Source organism: Rhipicephalus sanguineus, chromosome 8 (genome assembly GCF_013339695.2).
Source record: "Rhipicephalus sanguineus isolate Rsan-2018 chromosome 8, BIME_Rsan_1.4, whole genome shotgun sequence".
In the NCBI taxonomy this organism is placed as follows: Eukaryota; Metazoa; Arthropoda; class Arachnida; order Ixodida; family Ixodidae; genus Rhipicephalus; species Rhipicephalus sanguineus.
In genome coordinates, this window is record NC_051183.1 from 45,496,036 (window position 1) to 45,521,180 (window position 25,145).

Sequence of the window (25,145 nt, forward strand, 5' to 3'; positions counted from 1 at the left end):
CGGACCGTGGCTCCGTTGGTGACGCACAAGCGGCCATTTTGGAAGTTTTGATGACGCACAAGCGGCCATCTTGGAAGTTTTGGTAATAACGTCATCACAACTAGCCAGACTGCTGTGTGAAGTCACCAGAATTTGTACTGTAGCCTGACGTCAAGCTAGTGTCGATATCAGTAGGTGCACCAAGGAAAAATTGACTTTAATATCAAATTAAAATATCTTGTCAGCATTTGCTGAATTTCACACTTGCTCAGAGCCACCTCTGCATACTGAGGATTTGTATGGCAGAGTAAACTCGCCTTCGAAAAAAGGTGTCAGTACCCCTTAAGGGCTCAGGTTGTCATTCATCCTCAGCCTCTTGTGAGGTGCTCACGCTCAAAATTGGGTCGTCAGCACAGGCCTAAAACGAGGCTAGCCATGCTCAAAACAGTGTTATAATAAATAAACGATGTCCAAAATCATACGATTAACAGGAATAACCAAGAAGTAATTGCAATAATTAACTTAAAATTGTTAAAAACGCTCCGAAAACACGGGGATGACTCTTGTGCAGCCCAAGAGGGGGCGCCGCCGCCTCGCCCAGTGCGCAATGTCTCATCTCACCGGCGCTTTGTCGCTACATCTGAAGGGAGGAACAACCTGACGGAACTCGCTCTGACGACCCGGATCTCAGCTGCCGTAATAAGCAAGAAGTGGAAAAAGCACAACAAAAAGTAGCGCACATATGGCACACCGAGTTTTCGAATCTGCCTAACAAGATTCTACTCGTGCCAGGAAAACACTGCACGCTTACCTCAAACATTGGTGTCATCGGCGGTTTGATAAACGGATCAGTCGGCACTCTACGAACTGGAATCGCAGAGTGCCCGTGCTACGCACTTCGTGAGGTTTCACAGTTGTGAAGCTGCATTTCTTTTAAAGACGATAGTCTTTCTTGGGATACTTAAACGGAGAAATTTTGGTCTGTCTGTCTTTCTGTTTGTCGGCACGTCACTCGATTCAGCCACTCGGCCAAAGTTGAACCACTTGCCCAAGGGCCAGCCATCTTGAACTGGTACGGCTGTTCATACTTGTGAACGTTGTCGATAAAAAGTAAATATCACGCATATCTGAGGCGCAACATCACTAGGTAAGTATAAGGTGATGTGTTCCTTTAATAAAAATGCATACATACGTAATTCCAAAGACCCTACTTTCTTAAGCTGCGCTGAAACTTGCCTTCCTCCGTGCCCTCTGCACGAGCTCATTGTTGTGTTTCGGTTTCGGCTCTGTATTGCACTGTACGAATGCCATGGGGCGCCGCTCTGGCATTCCTGTTTTACGCAGGCGACGTGTAAATAAAAGAGTGTGTGGAGAGTACTCGTTGAGTGCGGACGTTTCTTCTGCTTCAGCGCATCGCGCCAAACCTCGTGTTCGGGCTGGTTGGCGTCCCCACCGGTCGCGTTGGTCACCGCCGGTCTTCGCCTGATGCGGCGCCGGGACTTCCAGCCCGGACCACAGCACTCATGTTTCCCGACGCGTATTGCCAGATGGCGTCCACATCTCACGCAGCGCCTCTTCTATCGTCTTTAGACGACATTTGCAGCGAAGCACGCAGATACGCGGCCAATTTTTTGTTTTGTAGGCTTCCCTAATTGTTTTACTACTAGCAAACACTACGTAATAGCAGCTATAAGTGGCAAAAGTGTGAATAGCGGCCGTTGCCTTCGACGCTTTGTGGAACTATACATTATGTCAGAGAAGTTTCTGGGCTGCATATGTTCTCTCGTAGAAGAAAAATTGTTAAAAGGTTGCACCTTAAAAAATGTGTGGGTAATAAACGCTTTATGCTAGCAGATAAGTAGAATATGTAATGTCATTGCACTTTTACGTCCTTTACACATGCGCGCATCGCAAAAGATACCAATACCAGCGTTATTCTAGCTGTGCACACTCCCGATGATCCAGCATTATGTAAACGGCAGTTCGTTACGGATGAGGTAAGACTCCTCCACACCGGTTTCCGGTATTCGAGCCATCCTTCGGAGGCTTCTTATTCAAGTTCTTGTGACTATATCGCAACCCGCGAGCTGAACGGTAAACAGAGCAGCGACCCCCATCGCTTATTAAAACGACACGGAAAAGTCTCTGACAGCGAGCTGTAAAAACAGTTATAACGTCAAGTGGCTCAATCGACCACAATAGGTTGATTCGGGATGAAACCAGTTACACTTTCAGCAAGAAATATGAAACCTTTGCGATATACTAACATACATTTTCTTTGCGTAAAACAAACGGTGGTCGCAGTCAAGAAATTCGCTCGAACATATGTCCGACAATATGAAGATCGCTCGGAGCCGGTCGGGACTGTATGGCGGGTGTTCGAGTAATTGGAATTCCGACTCCTTTATTGCTTCGGCTTTCCATTTGGCAGAATGTGGTCGAGCGTCATCTTGCTGCAGGATGACACCTTTTCGCAGTGTGCCACAGCGTTTGTATCGGATTTAAGGCTTGAGTTTCGTTCGCAGCCCATCATATCTAGTTCACACTGATCACTGTTTCGCCCCTCAGGGGTGGAATGAATGGCTACCACACCTTCAATGTCCCAGAATAATCTTGCATAATCATACCAAATGATGTTGACATTTAAATGCTATCACTTCTGGCGATGATCAGTCTTTTCAAACCATGCTCGCAGCCTTACTTTCCCTTTCGTGATTATGTGCAAAGTTTCATCTACAGTATTAACTTTCTGTAAAAATCCATCTCGCTTGCGACGATCACAGGCCGAATGTCTACGACAAAGGTCCAAACTTTGTGCTGCGCTGACGATTCTTTTGGTCACCCATCTTGGCCACACTTTCCGATAATTTAGCTTTACGTGTAAGATGGAATACGCTGAACCATGACTGATATGTAAAGTAGTGGCGATTTCGTCCACTGTGATTTGTCTGTTTCCCATCCTCATACCCCCAACGACTTTCAAACTTTCCTCAGTCGTTAACCTTGGTGGCCTGCCTGATCTTTCCTTCTCACATAAACCGTTCTTCCCCGCTTGAAAAGCTATATCTAATCGTGGATCTTGCTTCGCGATGAACAACTGTCATCATACTGCGCTTGTATGCGACAATTAATTTGCGCAGGTTTAACACCTTCCGCAAGCAAAAAGCGGATCACCGCCCTCATTTCCTACTTAGTACAGATCGACGAAGGAGCTGCCATGTTTATCAGTGTTTAAATGTGACTGATTCTGTGTGTGCTGTGTCATGTGCTATCTTTCTCTCTCTCTTTCCTCTCCATCTTTAAATCTCCCCCACCCTGTTTCCATGTGCAGGGTAGCAAACCGGTTTTCCTAAACTGGTTAACCTCTGTGCCTTTCCTTCTCTACCAGTTTTTCGCTCTTACACTCAGACGACGAACATGAGTATAAAAAAGACGAAACTTATTCAGCGCTGGACACTCGCAGTGTTAGGAAACCCCTTTTTGGGATATTGCAAAACTCACTTTGATTCTTGACTGCCCTGGCTAATATACTTGAAATGCTTATCATACAATAATTTGTATTCATGCAAATCAAGTTTTTCCTATTATTTAACTGTTGTTTTGCCCCGCTGTTAGGCAGTCTACACTTTAATTATATTTTTGGAAGTTCTGTGGCGGAAATGTTACTAATATTTGTAGATTTAAACACGTGCTGCGCTAAAATATAGGAGCATTATGAAACCGTTAAGCGCACCAAGACGGGAACAAGAAGACGACACACAGAGCGCTACTTCCAACTGATGTTTATCGCGACACAAAAATGCCATATATGTAGTCTCTTCACTCAGAAATGGCTACTGCGCATGTTTGAGAGCTGAGCTATCAGTTTCTCTCTTATTGATACGCTCTCCTTTTATCCTTTTTCGCGCTCACGATGACAGGCTTTGTTAGCGCGCGCATGAGAACTGGGCGATACAGAAAGAGCACTATAATCACACAAGCATTTCTTTTACAAGAATAATAAAGGCAAAATAAACAGGGTGAAAAGGTGACGTACCAAAAATGAACAAGGGTATTACAAAAGCTGGCCAACACAAATGAACAGGAATGAAAAACAAGTGCGGCGAAACAATGGAAGTCGTCAAAAGGTAAAAACGGTAAAAAAACAGAAGTCGTGAGGAGCTTCCCAAGATTCCCCCAAAGCTTTGCCCCTTTGCTTCTCAAATCAATTGACTAAAAGCAGCTGGATTTCCTGAGTTTCTTCTATGTGACCTTGCTGAAACCTTGTTGCGCGAGCTGAAGAAAACTAGTGATGTGCCTCGGATAAACACCGACAAGACAAAAACTTCTGTCATTCCGTACGTACACCAAGTGTCCCATAGGATAAAGAAGGCAGCAGGACGCGCAGGTGTCAGGGTGGTGTTCTTCGCCCCCAACAAACTTCGAGGCCTGTGCAAGCGTGTGAACGGGAGCAACGAAAAGCCTGACATATGCAGCAAGAAACACGCCACGCGGTTTGTGTCCTGCAAATGCAGTGTCGTGTAGAAGGCTCCGCTCTCATGTGAACGTGTTTACATCGGTCAAACTGGCCGATGTATCAATGATCGCTTAAGAGAACATGCCAACAATTTGAAGCAAAAGTCAGGCAGCAACATGGCCTTACATTGTGCAACTTGCGGTTGTACTGACTTCTTGACCCGACTGTCGTGATGAGGAAATACCGAGACCAAATTGCTCGGGAAATTCATGAGGCATCATGCATAGAACAGCTCGGACCCAGTTGTACTAGCGTGCCCTCCGTATCGCTTTCGAAGAAAGAGCTGGCCTTTTACAGCGTAAGCTGTTATGAGATCATTTCACCGGCCGTTTTTGGCGCCGGAGTTGTCCGCCGCCGCCGCCGCCGGTGTCCGTAACCAGTATCGCTCGAAATAAGAAAAAAAGCGAAATAAGAAAAAAAGTTCCAGGATGGAACGAGGTTCGAACCTGGGCCCTCTGCGTGGAAGCCCAGTATTCAACCTCTGAGCAATGCCGGTGCTTGAAACTGCCTTGCAAAAAGACCCTATACAGTCTTCATGTCGGGAAGGAACCACATTAACATACGTAATGTAGCGTGGTAGAAGAGTAAAATAACAACCAAGTGTCACACAATGCGAATTCTGTAACCAGGCGTCACACAATGCGAATTGCACAACAAGTGAGTTGTTGAATGCTCCCAACCAATTACAAAAGGGTCTGCCATAATTCTTCATTGACATTAGCCACAGCATCAACAAAGTGCACATAATGCCTTACAGGTGTTTAGCAGATACCACGGTTCTGCGCAGAATGACGAAAAATTGCGTAGTGGCTGCTTCCTTCGTTCACAAAAATGATTTATAGCGTAGTGGGCTCCGCGCAAGTGCACTTCTATTGGTTGCCAAGGAAGCCCATAAGGTTCCCATGATCCATTTCCTCAGGGTCTCCATAAAGTTAATTCTCTTTCTCTATCTCTTTCTCACGTTAGCGTATGTTATAAAGTGTGGTGGGAGAATGAAATAACGACCATGCGAAGTACGTAACTAGTGGGTCATTTAAAGCTTCCAACCGATTACAAAAGGCTCAGTCATAATTCTTCATCGTCATCAGTCGTCGCATCAAGAAACTGCACATAATGCCTTAAAGATGGTACCTCGCTTCTCTGCAGAATGACGAGTAATATTGTGGTGGGTGCTTCCAACTTCACAAAAATGATCGTTTGTGGCGTAGGGGGTACGTTGCTAGTGTAGTTGTATTAGTAGCCACAAGAGAGTTTATAACGGGCTCTAGAAATGCTCTTCGAGCTTTCGCTCTTCGAGCTTTCGCTGTGACTGTGCTGCGCTTTTCGCGCAGGCCTGGCGTTTTTTTGCAAAACCAGTGACTTTTACTTAGTTTTCCTCTTACGTTTTAGGTTTTAACCTTTTAAAGGTCCTCTTTTTTATATCTTTTTATATTATTTTACCTTCTCGCGACTTCTGTTTTCATACCGTTTTTACCTGTCGACAATTTCCATTGTTTCGCGGCATTTGTTTTTCATTCCTGTTCATTTGTGTTGGCCAGCTTTTGTAATAACCCTGTCCATTTTTGGTACGTCACCTTTTCACCCTGTTTATTTTGCCTTTAGGTGGTGGTGGTGGTGGTTTTGACGTTGCAGCAGGCGGGGTTAGCCTGGCCTGCATGGCCGGCAAATGTTACGCCTGAGCATCTCCTGAATTGTAGGGGTATATCACCAAGTGCCGAACAGCCCAGTGTCTCGCAGAAAAACCAACAAAATTCGTTGCACGCTCCTCCTCGTTGCCGCGGGCCCTTCAGGAAAAATGACGTCTTCAAATGATTCTTGTAAAAGAAATGCTTGTGTGATTCAAGTGCTCTTTCTGTATCGCCCAGTTCCCACGCGCGCTAACAAAGCCTGTCATCGTTAGCGCGAAAAAGAATAAAAGGAGAGCGTATAAATAAGAGAGATAGCTCAGCTCTCAAACATGCGCAGTAGCCATTTCTGAGTGAAGAGACTACATATATGGCGTTTTTGTGTCGAAATAAACATCAATTGGAAGTAGCGCTCTGTGTGTCGTCTTCTTGTTCCCGTCTTTGTGCGCTTTACGGTTTCATAATGTCAGTGTACCAACTAGCTTGGACCCAGCCTCTGATTCAAAATATAAGAACTTGCTCAGAAAATTGTGTTCTGTTTTTTTAGGTCAGTTAGACAGGAACTCTCCTAAGATCCTTCAAAACTGTGGTCGCTAACTTCAGGCTTCAATATAGTTTATGTGTACATGGAGCTGCTGGCACGATGTTAAAATATTTCCTGTGCGAGTATTTTTGTTTGCATTAGCATAAGTATATGCGGTGGTGGACTTGAGATATAACACAAAGTCTATTGTAAACTTAAAACATTCCTTCACCTACATAAACAACATCAAACATGTGGCGTGATTAAGAACTACATTATGAAAAGTTTTATTACAGTTTACAGCAGCCTTTATTAGGTATCTGTAGCCATTCTTGCCCTAAGAGGACGGCCAAGTGTAGATGTAGGCCGTTCTGTAAAGCAAGGCCAGGGTGTCGCAGATGTTCGCTAAGAAATGTAAGAAATGCTTGGCATTTAAAAATGGAAGGCAGGTTCATTTACTTGTGTTTAGCGTCATTCTTCTTTGTTTGCATCATTCCTCCAATTTTTAGGTTGCTGTGGAGGTTATTGTAATCGGTATTAGTTGCAGTAAATAAATTTATGAATGAAAAAATAAAACACAATGGTCAGCAAATAACCTACCTTCTATGTTACGGCTAACAGCATCATTATGTCAATAATAATGAATGTTGTTAGGAAAAAGTATACAAATGCCTCCATGATGCCGTAGCAGATGGCTAGCAGGGGTATTGCAAGCATGTTGCATAAGTCGTTGCAACGGCTTGCTGCTTACTTCCTCGTTCAGGCCGTGCAATGCCTCCTCTCTCCCCCTTTCTTGCAGCTGGCGTTCGTTACTCGGCACCGTCTTACGAGATCTCTCCGAAAGACATTCCTTCGGTTTTAATAGCCAAGGTACAAGGCCCACTTGGCTATATTTTGTTGCATTTATATAACAACAGGTGGTCGAGCATATTGCAATGTCCACCCTTACGTCGTGGCATTATTCCAACACTGGTTATGGTAATCAAAACGCAAAAAAAGATTTTGATTGAAAATATAATAATTTTATGCAATATTCGTTCGTTTCAAACTAAATTGCTGCAAACGAATTATATATCGGCCGGACTATTCATCCCATCTGTGCTTGTCTTCATAACGTTTCAGCCATACGATTTCTATGGTATACTCAGTCATGTTTTGGTGTTTACTGTTATTCGTGATGCTGCACAATTTGCGTTGCCGCTTTACTTATGTTATCTCATTTGTTCAGTTTTGACATAGCTCACATTTTCTCTTCCGTTGACTTGAAATAACTCCAGTAATAACCGTCGAAAACTGTGTGGTGAACGGCTGGGCCTGCTTGAAAACGATGTCTTGAAAAAAAAATTGCAGTAGATCCCATGCATTGTGGGAGTCAATGTCATTCGAAGCAGTGAGCAAGCAGCAGCCTATGCCCAAATATTATTATTATTATTATTATTATTATTATTATTATTATTATTATTTTCACAGCTCCCAGTTGATGTTTTGCTCCAAGCTTTGTACTGTACTTACATAGCTTCGTACACTGTTGATATTTATTTATTATTTTTTTTTCTTTCGACCATTGGCAGGATAGAACGTCTTTACAATGCTTACTTTTTGAAGCTCGATGTTTTTCACAGCTCCCAGTCGTTGTTCTGCTCCGAGCTTTGCACTGTACTTACATAGCCTCGTACACTGTTGTCCTTTTTTTTTTCTTCCTGCGCATAGTTGTATGTGCAATTTTATAACGTTTTTTATTCCTGATATTTTATTATGAATGTTGGCCTTTGTTTTTTGTTTTTTTTGTTTTTTCGTACGCCAGTACAAAGACCTTACGGTTGTTCCTGGGCACGTTAAATAAACGTTTGATTGATTGATTATTATTCTGAACTAGACGATGTTTTAGATGGCAAAGCAGCAGCGGATCAAATTTGCGTGGCAGAAGATCTAAACATGAACATATTGAACTCTACTTCAGTTATTTTATCTGATTACCTTTCAATATTATCAAAACATGGTATACAATCGACCATAAATTACTCTGCACGGGAAGAGTATATTCAGAGCAGACTGGTATCTTCCTGTCTCGACCGTATAGCAATACGATCACCAAATTATTCATTAATGTCTTGTGTGATCAGCCAATGTTAGCTAACCACTCTTTCGTGGCATATAGCCTATATGTACGTATGCCTCTGCCGAGCGATGATGATAAAGAAGCAAAAAATAATAGTAATCAACTGAAAATTAAGATCTTTAATAGCAAAGTATTCGATCAGTTGATTGCACAATTTGACTGGGCGATGCTAACTGTCGGATCGAATTCCGTAGTTTACGAAAATTTTTGTGAGGAGCTACGAAAGTTTGAGAGTTCAAGTACTTATGTCATAACTGAAAAATATAGAAAGGATTATTTTTGGTTTACGGCGGATATAATGAGAGCTATTTCTTACAAAGATTTGCTTGAGAACGGAGCAGGCGAGCGCCGAAAAATTAGGATTTAAAAACGGATTACACGATTGCGAGGAACGGGGTCATCGCTCTTTTAAGGTCAGCGAAAAAGCGGTATGTTTTAGAACGATTCAACCAAGCCTACAAAATTCAAAAAAGATGTGGGCAATGATAAATAATCTCCGAGGCAAAAAGATCACGCCCACTGATTTATTTGAATCGTTTTCCGAGAAACCAGAGATAGTGACGGATAAGTTCAACCACTTCTTCACACGTTTTTCTAAGAATGCGCATGGTCATAAACGCACTTGCACGCTTAAACAATCTGTTCCGGCCTCTGCTTATTTTTCCATGCTGTCGAAGGAACATCTTAGGAGAATAATGTTTAGTTTTCGCCCGAATGAGCAACCAGGAATCGATGGGTTAGCTATTGCCACGCAACAGAGGAACTTTGAAGCATTAGCGGAAATATTTTTGTTTATATTGAATGAATTTTTAGCCAGTGCAGCTATTCCCGAGAAATTAAAAACGGCAATTGTGAAGCCGTTGTTTAAAGCAGGAAAAAACGATATAGAAAATTACAGACCAATTTCGATTTTGTCTATACTATGTCAGATACTAAAAAAATGTCTTCTTGAATGTATGACGTCCTTCTTACAAACATTTTCGGTACTAACGCCCAGGCAATTTGGATTCATTGCAAATCGCAGTACTATAACATTATTAGAAGTGTTTGGCGATGAAATATACTCGGATCTAGACATGAATTTCTTGTGCTGTGCTTTGTTATTAAACTTGGTAAAAGCGTTCCAAACTGTGAACCAGGCTATTTTATTAGAAACGTTATTTCGTTTGGGCTTCAAATGACCATTTTATGATGTGCTCCATAATTATCTGCATGACAGACCACAGGTGGTTAAGGGGAGTAGAGAAGTAATTAGCAATAGAAAATATGTTACAGCTGCAGAAGAACGTGTTGTTGGGCGAGTTGGTGCTTGCTGAATGACATAATGCAGCGCTAAAAACACACACACCACAAAGCCAGGAACAGGTCCCGTCGGTTTGTGTTCCTGACTTTGTGGTGTGTGTGTTTTTAGCGCTGCATTATGTCATTCGTCATGTTACAGTTGGCGTGCCACAAGGATCGGTGTTGTCACCGTTGTTATTCAATTTATTTATGAATGACTTTCCTTCAGGAATTAGTAAAGCTAATGTTTATCATTATGCAGATGATACGGTGCTACTAACACGTCACATACGTTATGAAGGAGCTATTCATGCTCTTCAGAGTGCAATTCATAAGGCAATGCTATGGTTTGAAGAAAACTGCCTAATTGGTAATGAAAAGAAAACGATACTCATCTGCTTTCGAAGCCCTTTAAAAATACATAAAATAGACGTCGTGCCCATTTTTCTTCATACCGAACACTGCAATTCATGCAAATGTACCGCAGTGGAAAATGTTGAGACATTCAGATACTTGGGTGTCATTTTTCACATTGCTATGTCTTGGCAGCATCACATGGCATTTATATGTTCCAAATTGAGAAGTGTTGCATGTCTGCTTTTTAACATTAATAGCTGGGTGCCTCTGTCAGTGAAGAAAATGATAGTTCATGCGCTAGCATATAGTGTTCTGAGACACGGTATCACAATTTTCGCATTTTGTTCAGAGCGCTGGAAAACACGCACAAACAGTTTACTTCGTAATATTCCGAAAAGTGTTGCTTACGGCAGTAAGTTAGATGCCAATACTATTTTTTATGATTTAGGATTTTGTATGTTCCAGGATTTGTTTACTCGAATAGTTATTCTGAGATACAACTCGTGTGACGATTTCAAAGTGCCGTACGTTGCGCGTCGACCGCTGAGAGAAAAAAAGCGTTTTACTGTACCGAGGTCTTCTACCAGGTATTGAGAAGCGTGCAGAAGTGTATAGATTCCGAAAATCTTCAATGAACTACCTCAAGAGTTTTTTTTCGGCTACTTCAAAAAAGCAGTTGAAGAAATTGTTCTCTGATCTGTGATATTACATTGGGTATGGTCTACTTGTGTGTAATATATGCTTTTGGTCCCCTCCTTTAGTGTATTTTTATTTACTGCCTGTAAACAAGCACTTGTGTCTATTATCCGTCTGTTTGTTGGCAAAAGCAAAAAAACTAAAAGTTATTTTGTGACCTTGTAACCACATCGCTGTAACCGGCTCAGCCGGGCCAGTCGTACAAGTCTTCAGAGACTCCGACAGGCCCGTTTCTTTGTACTTTTTATGGATGTGTAAAATAAATTATTAATATTATTACCATTATTATTATTATTATTATTATTATTATTATTATTATTATTATTATTATTATTATTATTATATTATTATTATTATTATTATTATTATTATTATTATTATTATTATTATTATTATCCGAACACTCTACCGTCCACAGAATACAGTCTTTATATTAATTTTCTTGATCTTGACGTTTTTCATAGTCCACAATCATTGTTTTTATCCGAGCTTTGCACTGTTTTGACATAGTATGGCACAATGTACAACGTCTTCCCTTCTCCGTCTTTCCGCATAGTTGTATATGTGCAATCTAATTTTTTATTCCCCTTCAATATTTCTCATATTGTCTCATTTTACTCCTCCCCTTTTGTGTTCATTTCTCTTTGTCTACGTGTTCTTGCTCTTTTTATTTCTGAAGACTGTCTGTATTGTATTGTTTATTTTTATTGATTTTTTTTTTGCGTGCGCCTGCACAAAGACCTCGCGGTTGTTCCTGGGCACGTTAAATAAATGATTGATTGATTATATTATTATTATTATTATTATTATTATTATTATTATTATTATTATTGTTATTAAACGTTAATGATGTTTCTTTTGCCATTCGTAATTCTTCTTTCCTCTTGTATGCCGATGACATCAAGATATTTAAGGAAATTCATTCAGTTAACGACTGTCGCTTGCTGCAGTCAGATTTGTGTTCTTTTTCCGAATGGTGCAACGGCAATAACCTTTCTCTAAATACCTCAAAGACAAAATTCATGTCTATCACTCGCAAAACATCTAGCGTGTCATTTCAATACTTTGTCAATTCTCTGCCGTTATGCAAGGTTTATAAAATCAGTGATCTTGGTGTTGTTGTTGACAGCGCGTTAAACTTTTCTTCTCACGTTAAGCGTGCTGCTATGCGGGGCCTTCGTTCTCTCGGATGTGTTGGTAGAATATCTCGAGAATTCAGGTCTCCCATGGCCCTACACAAATTGTACACGGCAATATGTCTTCCGCAACTTTAGTATGCGTCCGTGATATGGAATGGCATTGCTCAATCCAGCGGTAACACCATTGAACGAGTCCAGAAAAAATTCCTCAGCATATATAACAATCGCTTTGCTAAAAATGACTCTGGATCTCGTTCAAATACTGCTGAATCATCATCACTACCATCACTTTACTGCCGACGAAATCATTCTGATCTCTTATTTCTCTACAAGCTAGTCCACGGTATCATATCCTGCCCTGTACTTCTCAATTGTGTTAATTTTCGAATTCCGCGTAAGTTAACCAGAGAGAACAGACCGTTTCATGTACCCGCCTGCTTCTTCCAACACTCTACCGTTCACAGAACACAAAGTCTTTATAATATTAACTTTCTTGATCTTGACGTTTTTCATAGTCCACAATCATTGTTTTTATCCGAGCTTTGCACTGTTTTGACATAGTATGGCACAATGTACAAAGTCTTCCCTTCTCCGTCTTTCCGCATAGTTGTATATGTGCAATCTAATTTTTTATTCCCCTTCAATATTTCTCATATTGTCTTATTTTACTCCTCCCCTTTTGTGTTCATTTCTCTTTGTCTAAGTGTTCTTGCTCTTTTTATTTCTGAAGACTGTCTGTATTGTATTGTTTATTTTTATTGATTTTTTTTGCGTGCGCCTGCACAAAGACCTCGCGGTTGTTCCTGGGCACGTTAAATAAATGATTATTATTATTATTATTATTATTATTATTATTATTATTATTATTATTATTATTATTATTATTATTATTATTATTATTATTATTATTATTATTATTATTATTATTACGCTTTGAGGCCAGCGTTGCGAGGTATATGGACGTCTTTCTGCACTTTGATTAGTTATGATCATGTGGTGCGCTTACCAAACCCATCGACTAGACTGGTGCCTAAGGCTACTATATAGTCCGACGTAACATCAGCGTCACTTTAGAGCATAGATGCTTAATTTATTGATACATTGCTATTGGAAAAGCTATCATGGTGGATACTGGAATAGATGAACACGGGGGAATAATGCTGAATATGCTTGAAGTCATGGTGTCTATATAGTGGTAGGCACCGGCCAATGGTGGGGTCACGGTGTACGAGGGATGAGTAAAATAGAAAGAATGGTGGGCGTTCTTGAGCGATGTTGGGAGGCAGCAGCAAATAGTGAATAATGTTGGGTGACTGCGCACAGTATCGCGAGAATGCTGGTAAGCAACGATGAATTGGTGGGTAAGGAAAATGATGGTGCATTATGGTATATTATGCTGGAGAAGCTGTGCGAAGTATGACGAGTAGAGGCCGGATTTTTAGGCATTAAAAAGCGCGTTGTAGGCGCCGAAAATAGGCAGGAAAACCATCCAATTTTTATGAAAATCCATATAATTTCGAGTGAAGACGTGCACGACCTGTATGTCTGACAGGAGAACAAAAAAAAACGTTATTGTTTGTGATGGAACAAATGCGTTAACAGTTGAACAAAGCCGTGCAATTGTCCAATAAGACTGCTGGACTAGTGACACTCAATTAACTTTCAACAAGCACACTGCTCACATTCATGTTCAAGGGCCACTGTCGCATACTCGGGTGGCGCATACAGTGAAACGGACATGAAAAGTAATACTTGAAAGCTGGGAATACTGATTTAAAAAGTGCTCTATTATGTCGTACTGACGCAATAAATTAGGACAAAAGAAAAACAGGCACATAATAAATGCAAAAAAGACGACGATTTATTAGGAAGTTAGCGTGTTTTAAACGTGCACTGTTAGGTGGAACTCTGGCAATTTTCTCATATACAATGTCATTATCCGAACTGTACAGGCAAGGCGTCCCAACACTTCCAAAATAACTTCCGCCCATTTAAAGTGCACATGTAATTGAAGGACTCTGTTTGGAGAGCAGGCGGACCATTAATGTGCACAGGTAATTGAAGGAATCTGTTTGGACAGCAGGTGGAACGTAGTATAACAATCACAGTGAAAATTGTGGCCATGCGGCTGGCGTATTTTCGCAAATCACATGCGATTCCAAACGAACAAATATATAGGTGACAATAAAACCTCCATAGGGAAACAAAGACAGGGAAAGCAAAATTTCTTTTATTATTGTGCTGTGTAGTGTAGTAATCATCACATGCACTCAAATGAAATAAAGTGGACAAAGAAACACCTTTTCCGTTCTGGGACTTAGAACCGCTACCTTGAAGAGGTCAAGGGCTCGTTCCCCACCTTTATTACAGAATTTCGGAATGTATTTTGGTTCGTTCTGGAGAGCAAGTATGAAATAGGTGTCGTCTTTTTGAAAACTAGCGTATGATAAGATTCTAAAATTTCGCATTCATTTGCATGAGGTCCCTCAGTAGGTTGCGGCCAAATGGTTGAAATTCATTAGCAATAATTTTTTACTGAGAGCATTAGGTCTCAGCCAAGGGATGCTTTGTTTACACTCGGCTAAGAAGCGCTAGCAGCTTGTTTCCGTGGAAGCTCCAACTTTAGAGGAGAATATCGAGACCCAGGTTTTACCATTTCAGGTAAATTGACACTTTTTGCATTTTTCTAGGCGGGTGGGTTGATTCAAAACTAAGGGTTATTGTTGTGCGCAGTTAGTTAAGACGGAGAGGGGAAGCGGTAGCCAGATGCAAAGGAAAAAAAAATGGTGAAAGGGGTTAGAGGCATCAGAATACTATGCTTGTTCTAAATGTGGCAGTTGGAAGGCGCCGTTGCATCTTCTTGTGCAATCCGCCTGCAATTCTACGGCGTCTCAGACAGAACCTTCTGTGATATCATTATGCATTCGCAACACGCTGTGTGATCAGTCGGCTGCGGTTGTTCACTAATTTTGTTACTTATTTATTCTACGCTGCTGACTCACAGTTCAAGCAGGTTGGGCAGTATATACGAAAACAGAAGAGCAATGAACATAAAAATAAACGAACAGCAGCAGCGTGTGTACGATAATGCCGTCTCAAAAACAAACACAAAAACTTGGGGGGGGGGGGGCGAAGCATGTACGGAAGGCTGTTTCAGCTCCACTAACGTAAATCCTGTGGAGGGGCGAAGCGTGTAGTGTGCGCCGGCGTTTGTGAACCGCTCGTTGGAAACTTTTGCGAACTGGTTTACTTGCGTGGGTTCGCTCACACCCGCGTATCTTTTGCGAGCCAGCCGTGCGTCTTCATATGACTCCTCGCTTGGTGGGGAGAGGGATGGTCGCTGCCCTTGAGCTGAAATTTTTCTTCGGATGCTACGACCGCCTCATCTCATATTTCCCCTTTCCTACCACCCTATGTAAACAACCCCCTTTTCCTCTCAAGAACTACCATAATAAAGTCACTCCGACGTTCGGATAAAATGCTGTGAAACGGGCTACATCCCGACTCATTTGCGAGGACAGCCACTATCCGCCGCTGTTCCTGCAGCACCGAGGCTTTCACTATCGTCATACAACCTCAGGCAAGAGAACGCAAAGCCAGGGCAGGTGAGCTGGACAGTTATTTTTCTCTCACTGTGTATCAGCCCTGAAGTCTGCCGCTAGCCGATCAGGGCAGGTTCAATTTGCTTGCCCCTTTTTGTTTTGTGGTAAAGTAAACCGTAGCTGCGAAATGCAAGCCTGTTTTAGGAGCTATAATGGTGCTTTTTCCGCTGCTTCTTTTCTTTCTCAATAACGTTAAATGACATACGCAACAAAGCAGTTTAAAAATAATTCGTAAACTAGCGCGGTCATACAAGTCGATCAAACACATTTTCCCACCAGAAGTTCAGCATCCCACATGACATATTTGGCGTAGGCTTTTAGTTTATGATTCTTCGAAACTCAACGTATTAGTGTGCTGCTATCTCATCCTTAATTGGTGACCGACGTCACCTCAAACACCGTAGAAGTAGAAGGAGTGCACTCTGTTCTCCAGGAATATTTCGTCATTTGGCAGCTCGCTGTCCCAAATCGACACTCCGATCGCAAGTCGGGGACCACCAATACTTATGACATTCGAGTCCATTTGTGGGCGACGTAAAATCTTCAGCGCGCTTTTGTTGAACTCGATGCTGTTTCCATTCTTTAAGGGCACAGGGTAAGCCCCGCACGTTCCATGCATTTGTGGCCATTTTGAGGTACCCTTTTCTATGTGACTAAGCGGAATATCCACATAATTCATATAACCAATTTTTTCCAAATTATCTGTTCTTTTAATTGATGCAGATTTATTCAAATCTGACCAATATTTTACTTTTGGTGAACTTTTTACAACTGAGAATTAAATTTTGAGTTAATTTGCATCATAGAAAAATTGTAACAAAAACTGTAAAGTGTATAATACAGAATACAAGAAAAAATTATCAGCTGCTTATCTTGGAATACATAGTAAATAATGGTACCTGAGTGATAAAAAACGCGTTTTATTGCGATAGCAATTATATGGACAGTCTCGACTGAATTTTGCCGTCACCGTCGCCGCCGTCATGCAGCGTATATATATATATATATATATATATATATATATATATATAAGCCCCAAAGAAAAATAATTCTGAAAAATGCTTCCGAAGCACGGAATCGAACCAGGGACCTCTTGTTCCGCAGCGAGTGGCGCTAACCACTACGCCACGAAACGCAGATCCTCCACGTAGCTAACGGCGAGCGTTATATACACACCCTTTAACGCTGGACGGACTCAGAGACGGCAGTCCCTTATAAGCGTTTCTTCATTACCAGCGAGATGGCGCTAGGAGCGCGACGGGCGCATTTAAAAGTCGTCGGCGAGTTCGCTCGCTTCTTATATTTGCGCAGGCAGAACCTTGCCCTTCCGCTGTCTTCTCGCGCGGTTTTCTCGTGGTGAGGGGAAGAGGGATGTTTCACGCTTTCACCGTGATGTCCGCACTCATGTTACGGAGCGTACGAAAGTCACTCGAGTTCAAGGGACGCCGCTAAACGAACAAACAGAAGATGAGCGCGAACTATCAAGTGTCACAGCTCGACACTTGAAGCACGCTAGTTTCCTTCGCTGCTTGGGCCGCCTTTGCAACAGGAGCGCTGTTCAAACTGAGAGTATCCATTGGCGAGCCTCACTTCGTATAGCATTAGTTTCTTGCTATCGCATTCATGGGTTCGCCATTGCGGCGAAACTGTGACATTTTTTTGAGATAATCGAGTTTACACTTAAAAAAAAAACAGCTGAAAAGCGAACATGGTTTGCCGCAAAGTCTGTTGAACTATATCATTTAGTAGCTACAGGCTCCGGTAATGATTGCCAAATACAAATTTTTACTTTCGAGCATGTCGTCTTGTTTCCGTTGCTTCTTTTGTGAGCTGCCGTGGAGCTCTATCCGCAATGTATTGTCTGTTGTGGTGAACTCTTTCGAGCAAATTGACTGTATTTTGCTCAGCCTTCAATCCTAATTATTTCAGAATTTTGGCTTGTCCAATACTGCCATCATTAAACAAAAAAGAACATCGAATGCCACAATATTTAGGACTATGGAGCCTGAACAAAGACAGCAAGGACTCTGTGACGCAATTCCCATTAGCTCAACACTTGCAGTGCGCAGATTGCGCGCGCATTTCGGTCTAATTACATCACAAACAATATTCATCTACATTAGATCATACCCTTTGCCACCATGTACACTATTGGCCTCGAAGGAGGGTGAAAAGGCTGAGAAATTCAACGATGAAAATGTTGCTGGTTCCGCGTTCAGCACCTTAGTACGTCAACGGCATTTATTCGCATTTAGAAGAGAGCTGTATTGGTTGGCAGGAAATTTACACTTGCTGGAGACCATGTTTACCCTCAGCATCTCAACTTGTCGACAGGCACAACCGACACAAGGGGTAACGAAGAAAGGAGCAGAAAATGTTTGAATAGAAGCGCTCCGAAGAACAAGTCCGAGTAAAAAGGCGCACAGCGTCTTCGGACTGCCTTAGAAGTTACCTGACAATTGCTTTTACACAGCCGACTCCAGACAAACATTTTGGCTTTCGTACACGAAGTTTCTTTTTTTAGAAAAATGGACCGTCGGCATGGAGCGCATGCGAGGGGCTTGTCTTGGGATGCGCCACCTATTTCCGAAAAAAATGGTTTCCAGCCACACACACAAAAAAACCTGCTTTTTAAGAAAAGCACAAACGTGGAAAATATGCACAAAGGCTCACACTTCCCAAATTGCAACGAAAAAAAAACAATTTTTTTCTTTTTCAAGTTTTGCCTTACCGTTCGCCTGTAAACTATTCAACTAGCTTTGGTTCGGCCCCCTTGGTCTACAGTAAACACGCGTCTTATTGATAACAATACTGCAGTTTTGTTGAGTACGACATCTCGCCTCATGTTCTATCTCATTTCTGAAACGCTTCACTCCTTAGCAATTCATCAAAGTATTACAAAACTCATCATTCCACTCGGCGAAGGTTAGAGACTAGCGAAGCTGACGGTCGCAATCCCTCTTTTGGGAGATGTAGAAGGGATGCGTGATCGTCGAGTTTCATTGAAGCTTGCGGCCTGTCGCAGGACACTATTTAGGGTGGCATCAGCTTTTTTTGTTACTTCTGTCGGCATTTTGGGCAGCCTCCTTAAAGACGCTAGAAAAATGTACGTATGGCATAAAATTTTCACATAGGGTCATTTTTCCTCATTGTACAATTTTCCTTGTGGAATTTATATGCTATCCTGCACTGGAATTTTCACACACAACCACAAAAGACAATAAAGCCGTCATAGGAAATATTCCCTTTTTTACATTTGGTTTGCTGCAGGCACAACTCGCGTTCATATTGTTAAAATATATTCACTTCCTACGAGACTCAGCGTCTAGCCAAGTGATTAACACTTGTTTCGGAGTGTGGGGGCCCGGGCTTGCGACCTATCACTTCCCATTTGCTAAATGCTTGGTGCACACTCTGTACGACGTAGTTACGACATAATTACACTTACGCAGAAGTGCTATGCAGGAGAGAACGCCTCGAATTCTCGGTATTGCTGCCCCTATTGCGGTGCGCGGCAATTGTAAAAACGACGGCTTCCTGCAATGTTGGTGCAAGATAAATAATCGCGGGTGATCAAAATTATTCCCCGGCTCCTTACCACGGCTCGGCAGATGACCGCATTATGGCCGTCATATCCCTCCCGTAAGAGTCTGTGTAATGACAGACTTTTTTAGAGCGAAAACTGTTGTGAGATCACAAGCGCAGTTGTCCGCCGCCACCGCTGCCGGTGTCCTTAACCGCTATCGCATGAAATAACAAAAATAAAAACAAAATAAAAAAAGCATTTCTAGGATGGAAAGGAGTTCGAACCTGGGCCCTTTGCGTTGGAGCCCAGTACTCTACTTCAGAGGCATGCTTGTTTTTTTTTTTTTAGCACGAAAGTGTTTTATGCCGGGGTCCACCAAGTGCATCCGTCACGGATATGACGTTGATAAAATGGACGCCAACGGATGAGAAAGAAAAAACCAAGAAAAAGATACCCCTCTGGGAATCGAACCCACGACGTTGCGGCCGCGACGACAAGCGCCCGATCGCCCTATCGAGTAAGCTAACTCGGGAGATGCTAGACCCGGCGCGAACGCGCCTTATATCTTTCACACATTCTCTTTCGTGGCGGGTGGAGCGGGGCGGTGCCGCCGTCTGTGAAGTGTGAAAAGAAGTAATGCTTCACGATCGACACTTACTAGCGCTTCCTCCGAGATTGCACGCGATATCGGGGGTAATGGTTAAAGCGTCTCGATACCAGAGAGGTAGACTGGCCGCGCTGGCGTCGCTGAAGCACCCTTGACGCATTTACGTTCGCCTTTGGCTTCGTGTTAGCGTGCGTCGGCTCATCAGAGTAGTGCAGCTTCCACGTGCCCCAACGAGATTTCTCCGCGGCCGACTGCTTCAATTGCGAGAGCACCGACTAATAAAACTGCTGCAATATGCGTTGAAGAAAGGACGCGATTTCGACGGGCGAATGTCGTGCCTTGGAGGAGCGAGAGCCGCGCCTGCGAGACAGAGGCCAGCGGGACGCACGCGTTTGCGGCTCAGGCTACGAACCACTACCTCCCGTGTCGCTGAAGCGCAGTGTGTGTTATGTATGCATGAGCACAGGCGTCGGCTACCCATTACTAGAAAGCGCACACCGTGCAGTTTCTCTCATTAATTGACGACGCTTTGAAGAAGCGCATACCGGGTACCAGTGTTGATTATGAGCTTGTTGATATCATCCTTACACGGGATTCACGATTCGCTGTGTCCAAATATATGTTTACACCGTCAGCTACCACAACGGTTTATTACTGATCATGGGCGTTAGTCGTCGCGATAGAGACATGCTGTCAACATGGGTGCATCCACGTCAAACGGTGCAATAGCTGCCAAACACGAATAGACATTGTACAAGCTCTTATATATCACTACACAATGAGCACTACTTCTGTGAAGACACGTTTAACTCTCGTGTTAACCGATTCCTATGACGGAGGGATCAGACATGTTTTTTTTTATTTCCGGCTTACTATGAAGGAATTTTAAATCACAATGTTGCTTATCCAGTGGTTGACGGTTGATGTGTGCCTATATGTTTGTGGTGTCTTGTAACATAATTATGTACATAGACGTGCTTGTGCTTTAAACTGCTTTGCAAAAAGACCCTCTACAAGTTTCATGTCCGGAAGGAAGCATATTAACATATGTAATGTAGCGTGTTAGAAGAGTAAAATAACAGGCAGGCGTCACAAAACGAGAATTCTGTAACCAGGTGTCACATAATGGGAATTGCGCACGAGTGGGTTGTGGAATGCTTCCAGCTCATTACAAAAGGCTCTGCCATAATTCTTCATCGTCATCAGCCACAGCGTCAACAAAGTGCACATTATGTCATACAGGTGTTGAGCGGGTACCACGATTCTTCACAGAATTACGAAAAATGGCATGGTGGCTGTTTTTCTATTTCACAACAATTATGATGATTTATAGCGTAATGGGTTCCTCGCGAGTGCACTTCTATTGGTTGCCAAGGCAGCCCATAAGGCCCCCATGATCCACTTCCACATGGTCTCAATAAAGGTCTTTTCCTCTTTCTCTCTCTTTCTTACGTAAACGTATGTTATATAGCCTGGTGGGAGAGTGAAATAACGACCACGCGTTGCACAATGCCAATTACGTAACTAGTGAGTCGTTGAATTTTTCAATTCATTACAAAGGGCTCAGTCCTAATTCTTCATCGTCATCAGCCGTCGCATTCACAAAGGGCACATATTGCCTTACAGATGGCACTGCGCTTCTATGCAGAATGACGAATATTCGCGTAGTGGTTGCTTCTCAACTCCACAAAAATTATTTGTGGCGTAGTGGTTACGTTGCTAGTGTAGTTGCCCAGAGAGCTTATAACGGGCTGTAGAAATGCCACTTTTCCCGCTTTCGCTGTGACGGTGCTATGCTTTCGCTGCAGGCCTGGCGTTTCTTTATTTTTTGATCGCATAGCTTAAAATTCAAAAGAAATCGTAGCGTGAATATTTTGCTTTATTGTTCATGCGAAGGCAAACCTGTTTTCTACTTTTAAAGAAGGTCGCTAATTTTTTTATTAGGAATGTCTTATTTTGGAAGCTTCGCTCTGCGTATAGTTTTGCTTCCCTTGCAGAGGATGCACACACGCAAATATAAGCACACAAAAGTTGAACGTAACTCTATGATGTGTGTTTCTCTTTTACAGGACCTTGAGGAACTCTTCCAACACTTCTTCAAGGAAGAGGAGGAGATCATCAGAAAAGAGCAGGAAGAGGAAGCGAAAACAGCGAGGGAAAGGCTAGAGCATCAGAAAAGAGAAGAACAGAGGGAAAGAGAACGAATCGAGGAGAGAGAAAAGTCGGAAGCAAGAGAAGAGGAAATGGAGAGAGAAAGAGAGCGAATGGAAGAAAAGCTAAGAAAGATGGAAGAAGAACGAGCTATAGAAAGAGAAAGGGCAGCAGAAGCTGAGAGAGAGAGAGAAAGAGCGCAATCAGCCTTGAATGCAATCACAAATAGTGTGAAATTGGTCTGTGACGCGGTAAATGCTGGCATGGCGGCTGGATCAGGCATCGCGCGAGAACTCGGCCAGGCGTCCAAAGGGCGCGAGTTTGACAACCGCCGGAGTCCATCTGAATCTTAACAAGATGATTACTAGCATACCCATTCAAACAGCACCGAGTCCGTTTTTCTTCGGGTATACTGCTGGAATCCGGAGCATATGCGAAAAATAAATAGAAGAAATGTTTTCAGTACTTCGGACATCTACCGTGACGTAAAGCAAATATGATTTTTAATGAAGAATGTATCAAAAGAAGAAAAATATGGTATCTTTATACTTTTTGAAGTATTGCCATATTCAAATTCCTTTTTTTCCGTAGCAGTACCACTAAAGCAAATATTCAATTACGAACAAATTTAGAGGAACTGAAGGAATGCAAAGATGAAGGGTAAGTTGGATGTTTTTCAAATTAAAGGGACACTATAGAGAAACAATTAGTTGGTTTAGATCGATAAATTGTGCTCTTAAAATTCTAATGCCGTTAATTTCGCCATCATAGGTTTATTATTAGAGGAGAAAATTAAGTTCAAAGTTTCATTTTTATATTTCGCGCCAAAATCTGCCCGTGTGACGTCACGGATTTCAAAGTGTATTTATCGTATTTTGGCGCCATTGGCTCAAGAAAATAGCCCAAACTATGCACGTTAAGCCATTGGGCCCCTCATACGACCATGTACTTCATTTTTACCAATTAGGAACTACGTCGTCCTAGTAGACGCCGTCAAAATATGTGACGTCACGGCGAATGGTGCGGAACATTCAAGGTGGCATCGCCACCCACATTTTGTTTTCGCGCGTTTTCTCGCTTACTAAGCGTCTTTTCGCGGCAAGCTTGGTATTTTTGGTATCGTGAAAGGCTACTTTAATAATATGCGAAAAATCGTTTTGCTCTATAGTGTCCCTTTAAAAATGGGGGCGGGGGGCGTGAGGAAAAAAAATATCCTTTCTAAAAATGCTATCCAAGGAAGTTACCTGCTTGAGAAAATTATCATGTTTCATAAAGCCAAACGTTCTTGCTTTCAAGGTACGCACTATATATTTGAGTTATTTTTGTCAATGAAAGATTTCTCATTACGGTCCTGGTGTGCTGATCCCCAGGTGTGAAGGCATTCTTAACCGTGAAGCGCTTGGATATGCAAAGAGGAGCATTGTGCCTTCTGCCATTCCTGGACCAAAGCTTTCGGGAGGCTGAGGAATTGATGTTGTCAGTTTCGATAACTCAGTTTTGAGAAGACAACAGACTCATAATAGACACTGTCACTGTTCAAATTATGATTAACGATACCAAGCAGTATTGAATAGCGTGATGTGAACAACGAGTGTTTATGGTTGTCTCTTTGCCACTCTGACAGTGAACAAATGAGGAGGACTGGGGTCGTATTGGGAGTACGCAATGTGGTCAAGAATTCAGTATTAGTCTCTAATCGAGCGAGAAATAATAAATATTCTATCGGGATCAAGGGTACACGCTAATTTGCATCTCTCTTCGAACTTCAGGAGAAATAGAATAATTCATCAAACGCCGAAAAGGCATGTGCTATATATTCAGTGTGATTTCGACGGAATAGCTGGGAATGAAAAAAGTCAGGGCATTACCGGGAAAATGGATTGGGGAGCTGCAAGGAAAAGAATCGTCAACCTCTCATCCCCAAGGAATCACTGTGTACATAACACTGCCCGCACACACCCTCTCACTTTAACACTTGGACCTTCCTAGTTGTTTAGTATAGCAAAATGAAGAGTTGGGCTTATTTTGTTTGGGTTCGCTTTGAAACAGCGCAAATGAACAACAGCGCTCGTGTTGTGTAATCTTCTGTGTGTTTCATCTTTCGAGCTATTTCAAAATGACCAGTCTGGAATAACAGAGAGCTGAGCTAGTTGGTACGTATTCATTCTAAAAAGAGACAGGGCGTGCAAACACGGACACAAGAAAGAGATCAGGACACCACAAACGCCGACTAACAACTGAAGAGACGCACAACGGCTGAAAAGAAAGAAGGCACGAAAACTTATCTGCGCATGCCCATGCAACCGGCGAACCTATCAATCCGGCACGCGTGGCGGTCTACGTGGAAGATAACTGTTAAGGCATTTGATTTCATCTTTATGCAAGCTAATCGACGGTTGGCTCACGCATGCGCTACCACTATTCTCGATATGCCATGCTTCAATCATCAGACGCGTTTCTTCATTTCTATGCCGGTACAACACTGCGCATTCATCGAATTTTGGCGTGCACTTACAATCTCGACAATGTAAAGATAGATTAGATGGTGAGCCTCCTGTTAGCGATCTCTTATGTTCCAACAATCTCTGGTTAATGCATCGGCCCGTCTGTCCTACGTAGAAGCGGCCGCAGCTGAAAGGGACCTTATACACCACACTCGTACGGCAATCAGTGAATTTGTTGGTGTGTTTTACAAAACAATTATCGGTCCGCTTCTTGTCTTTTACTCGCTCATTCTTCCTCTGCACAGCGGCACAAATCTTACCTAGCTTATTGGCAGCCGTGAAAACAACATTAACGCCGTATCTACTTCCTACTTTCTTTAGCCTGTGAGATATGCAATGAATGTACGGAATACCTACGACACGTTTCTTCCTATCGCTTTCTGCAACCATGCTCGGATTTAACACAATAGACTTCTTTAAACGCTCAGCGACCGTGGCCACTGCATCACGAGGATACCCTACATCTAAAAGACGCGTAACCTGTGCGCTAAAGCTATCACTCATTTTGTGCTCACACGAC

The 25,145-nt window shown here is 42.4% G+C and overlaps 1 protein-coding gene across 1 annotated transcript in view; it reads left to right on the forward strand.

Annotated features, from left to right (window-relative positions):
* LOC125759442 (atlastin-3-like) overlaps nucleotides 1-23,585 on the forward strand; it is a 47,611-nt gene extending 24,026 nt beyond the window's left edge. Inside the window, exons 5-6 of the mRNA XM_049418218.1 lie at nucleotides 22,040-22,131; nucleotides 23,492-23,585. Coding sequence (XP_049274175.1) covers nucleotides 22,040-22,131; nucleotides 23,492-23,585 — 186 coding nt within the window. The remainder of the gene's footprint in view (nucleotides 1-22,039; nucleotides 22,132-23,491) is intronic.
* The last annotated feature ends 1,560 nt before the right edge of the window (nucleotides 23,586-25,145 follow it).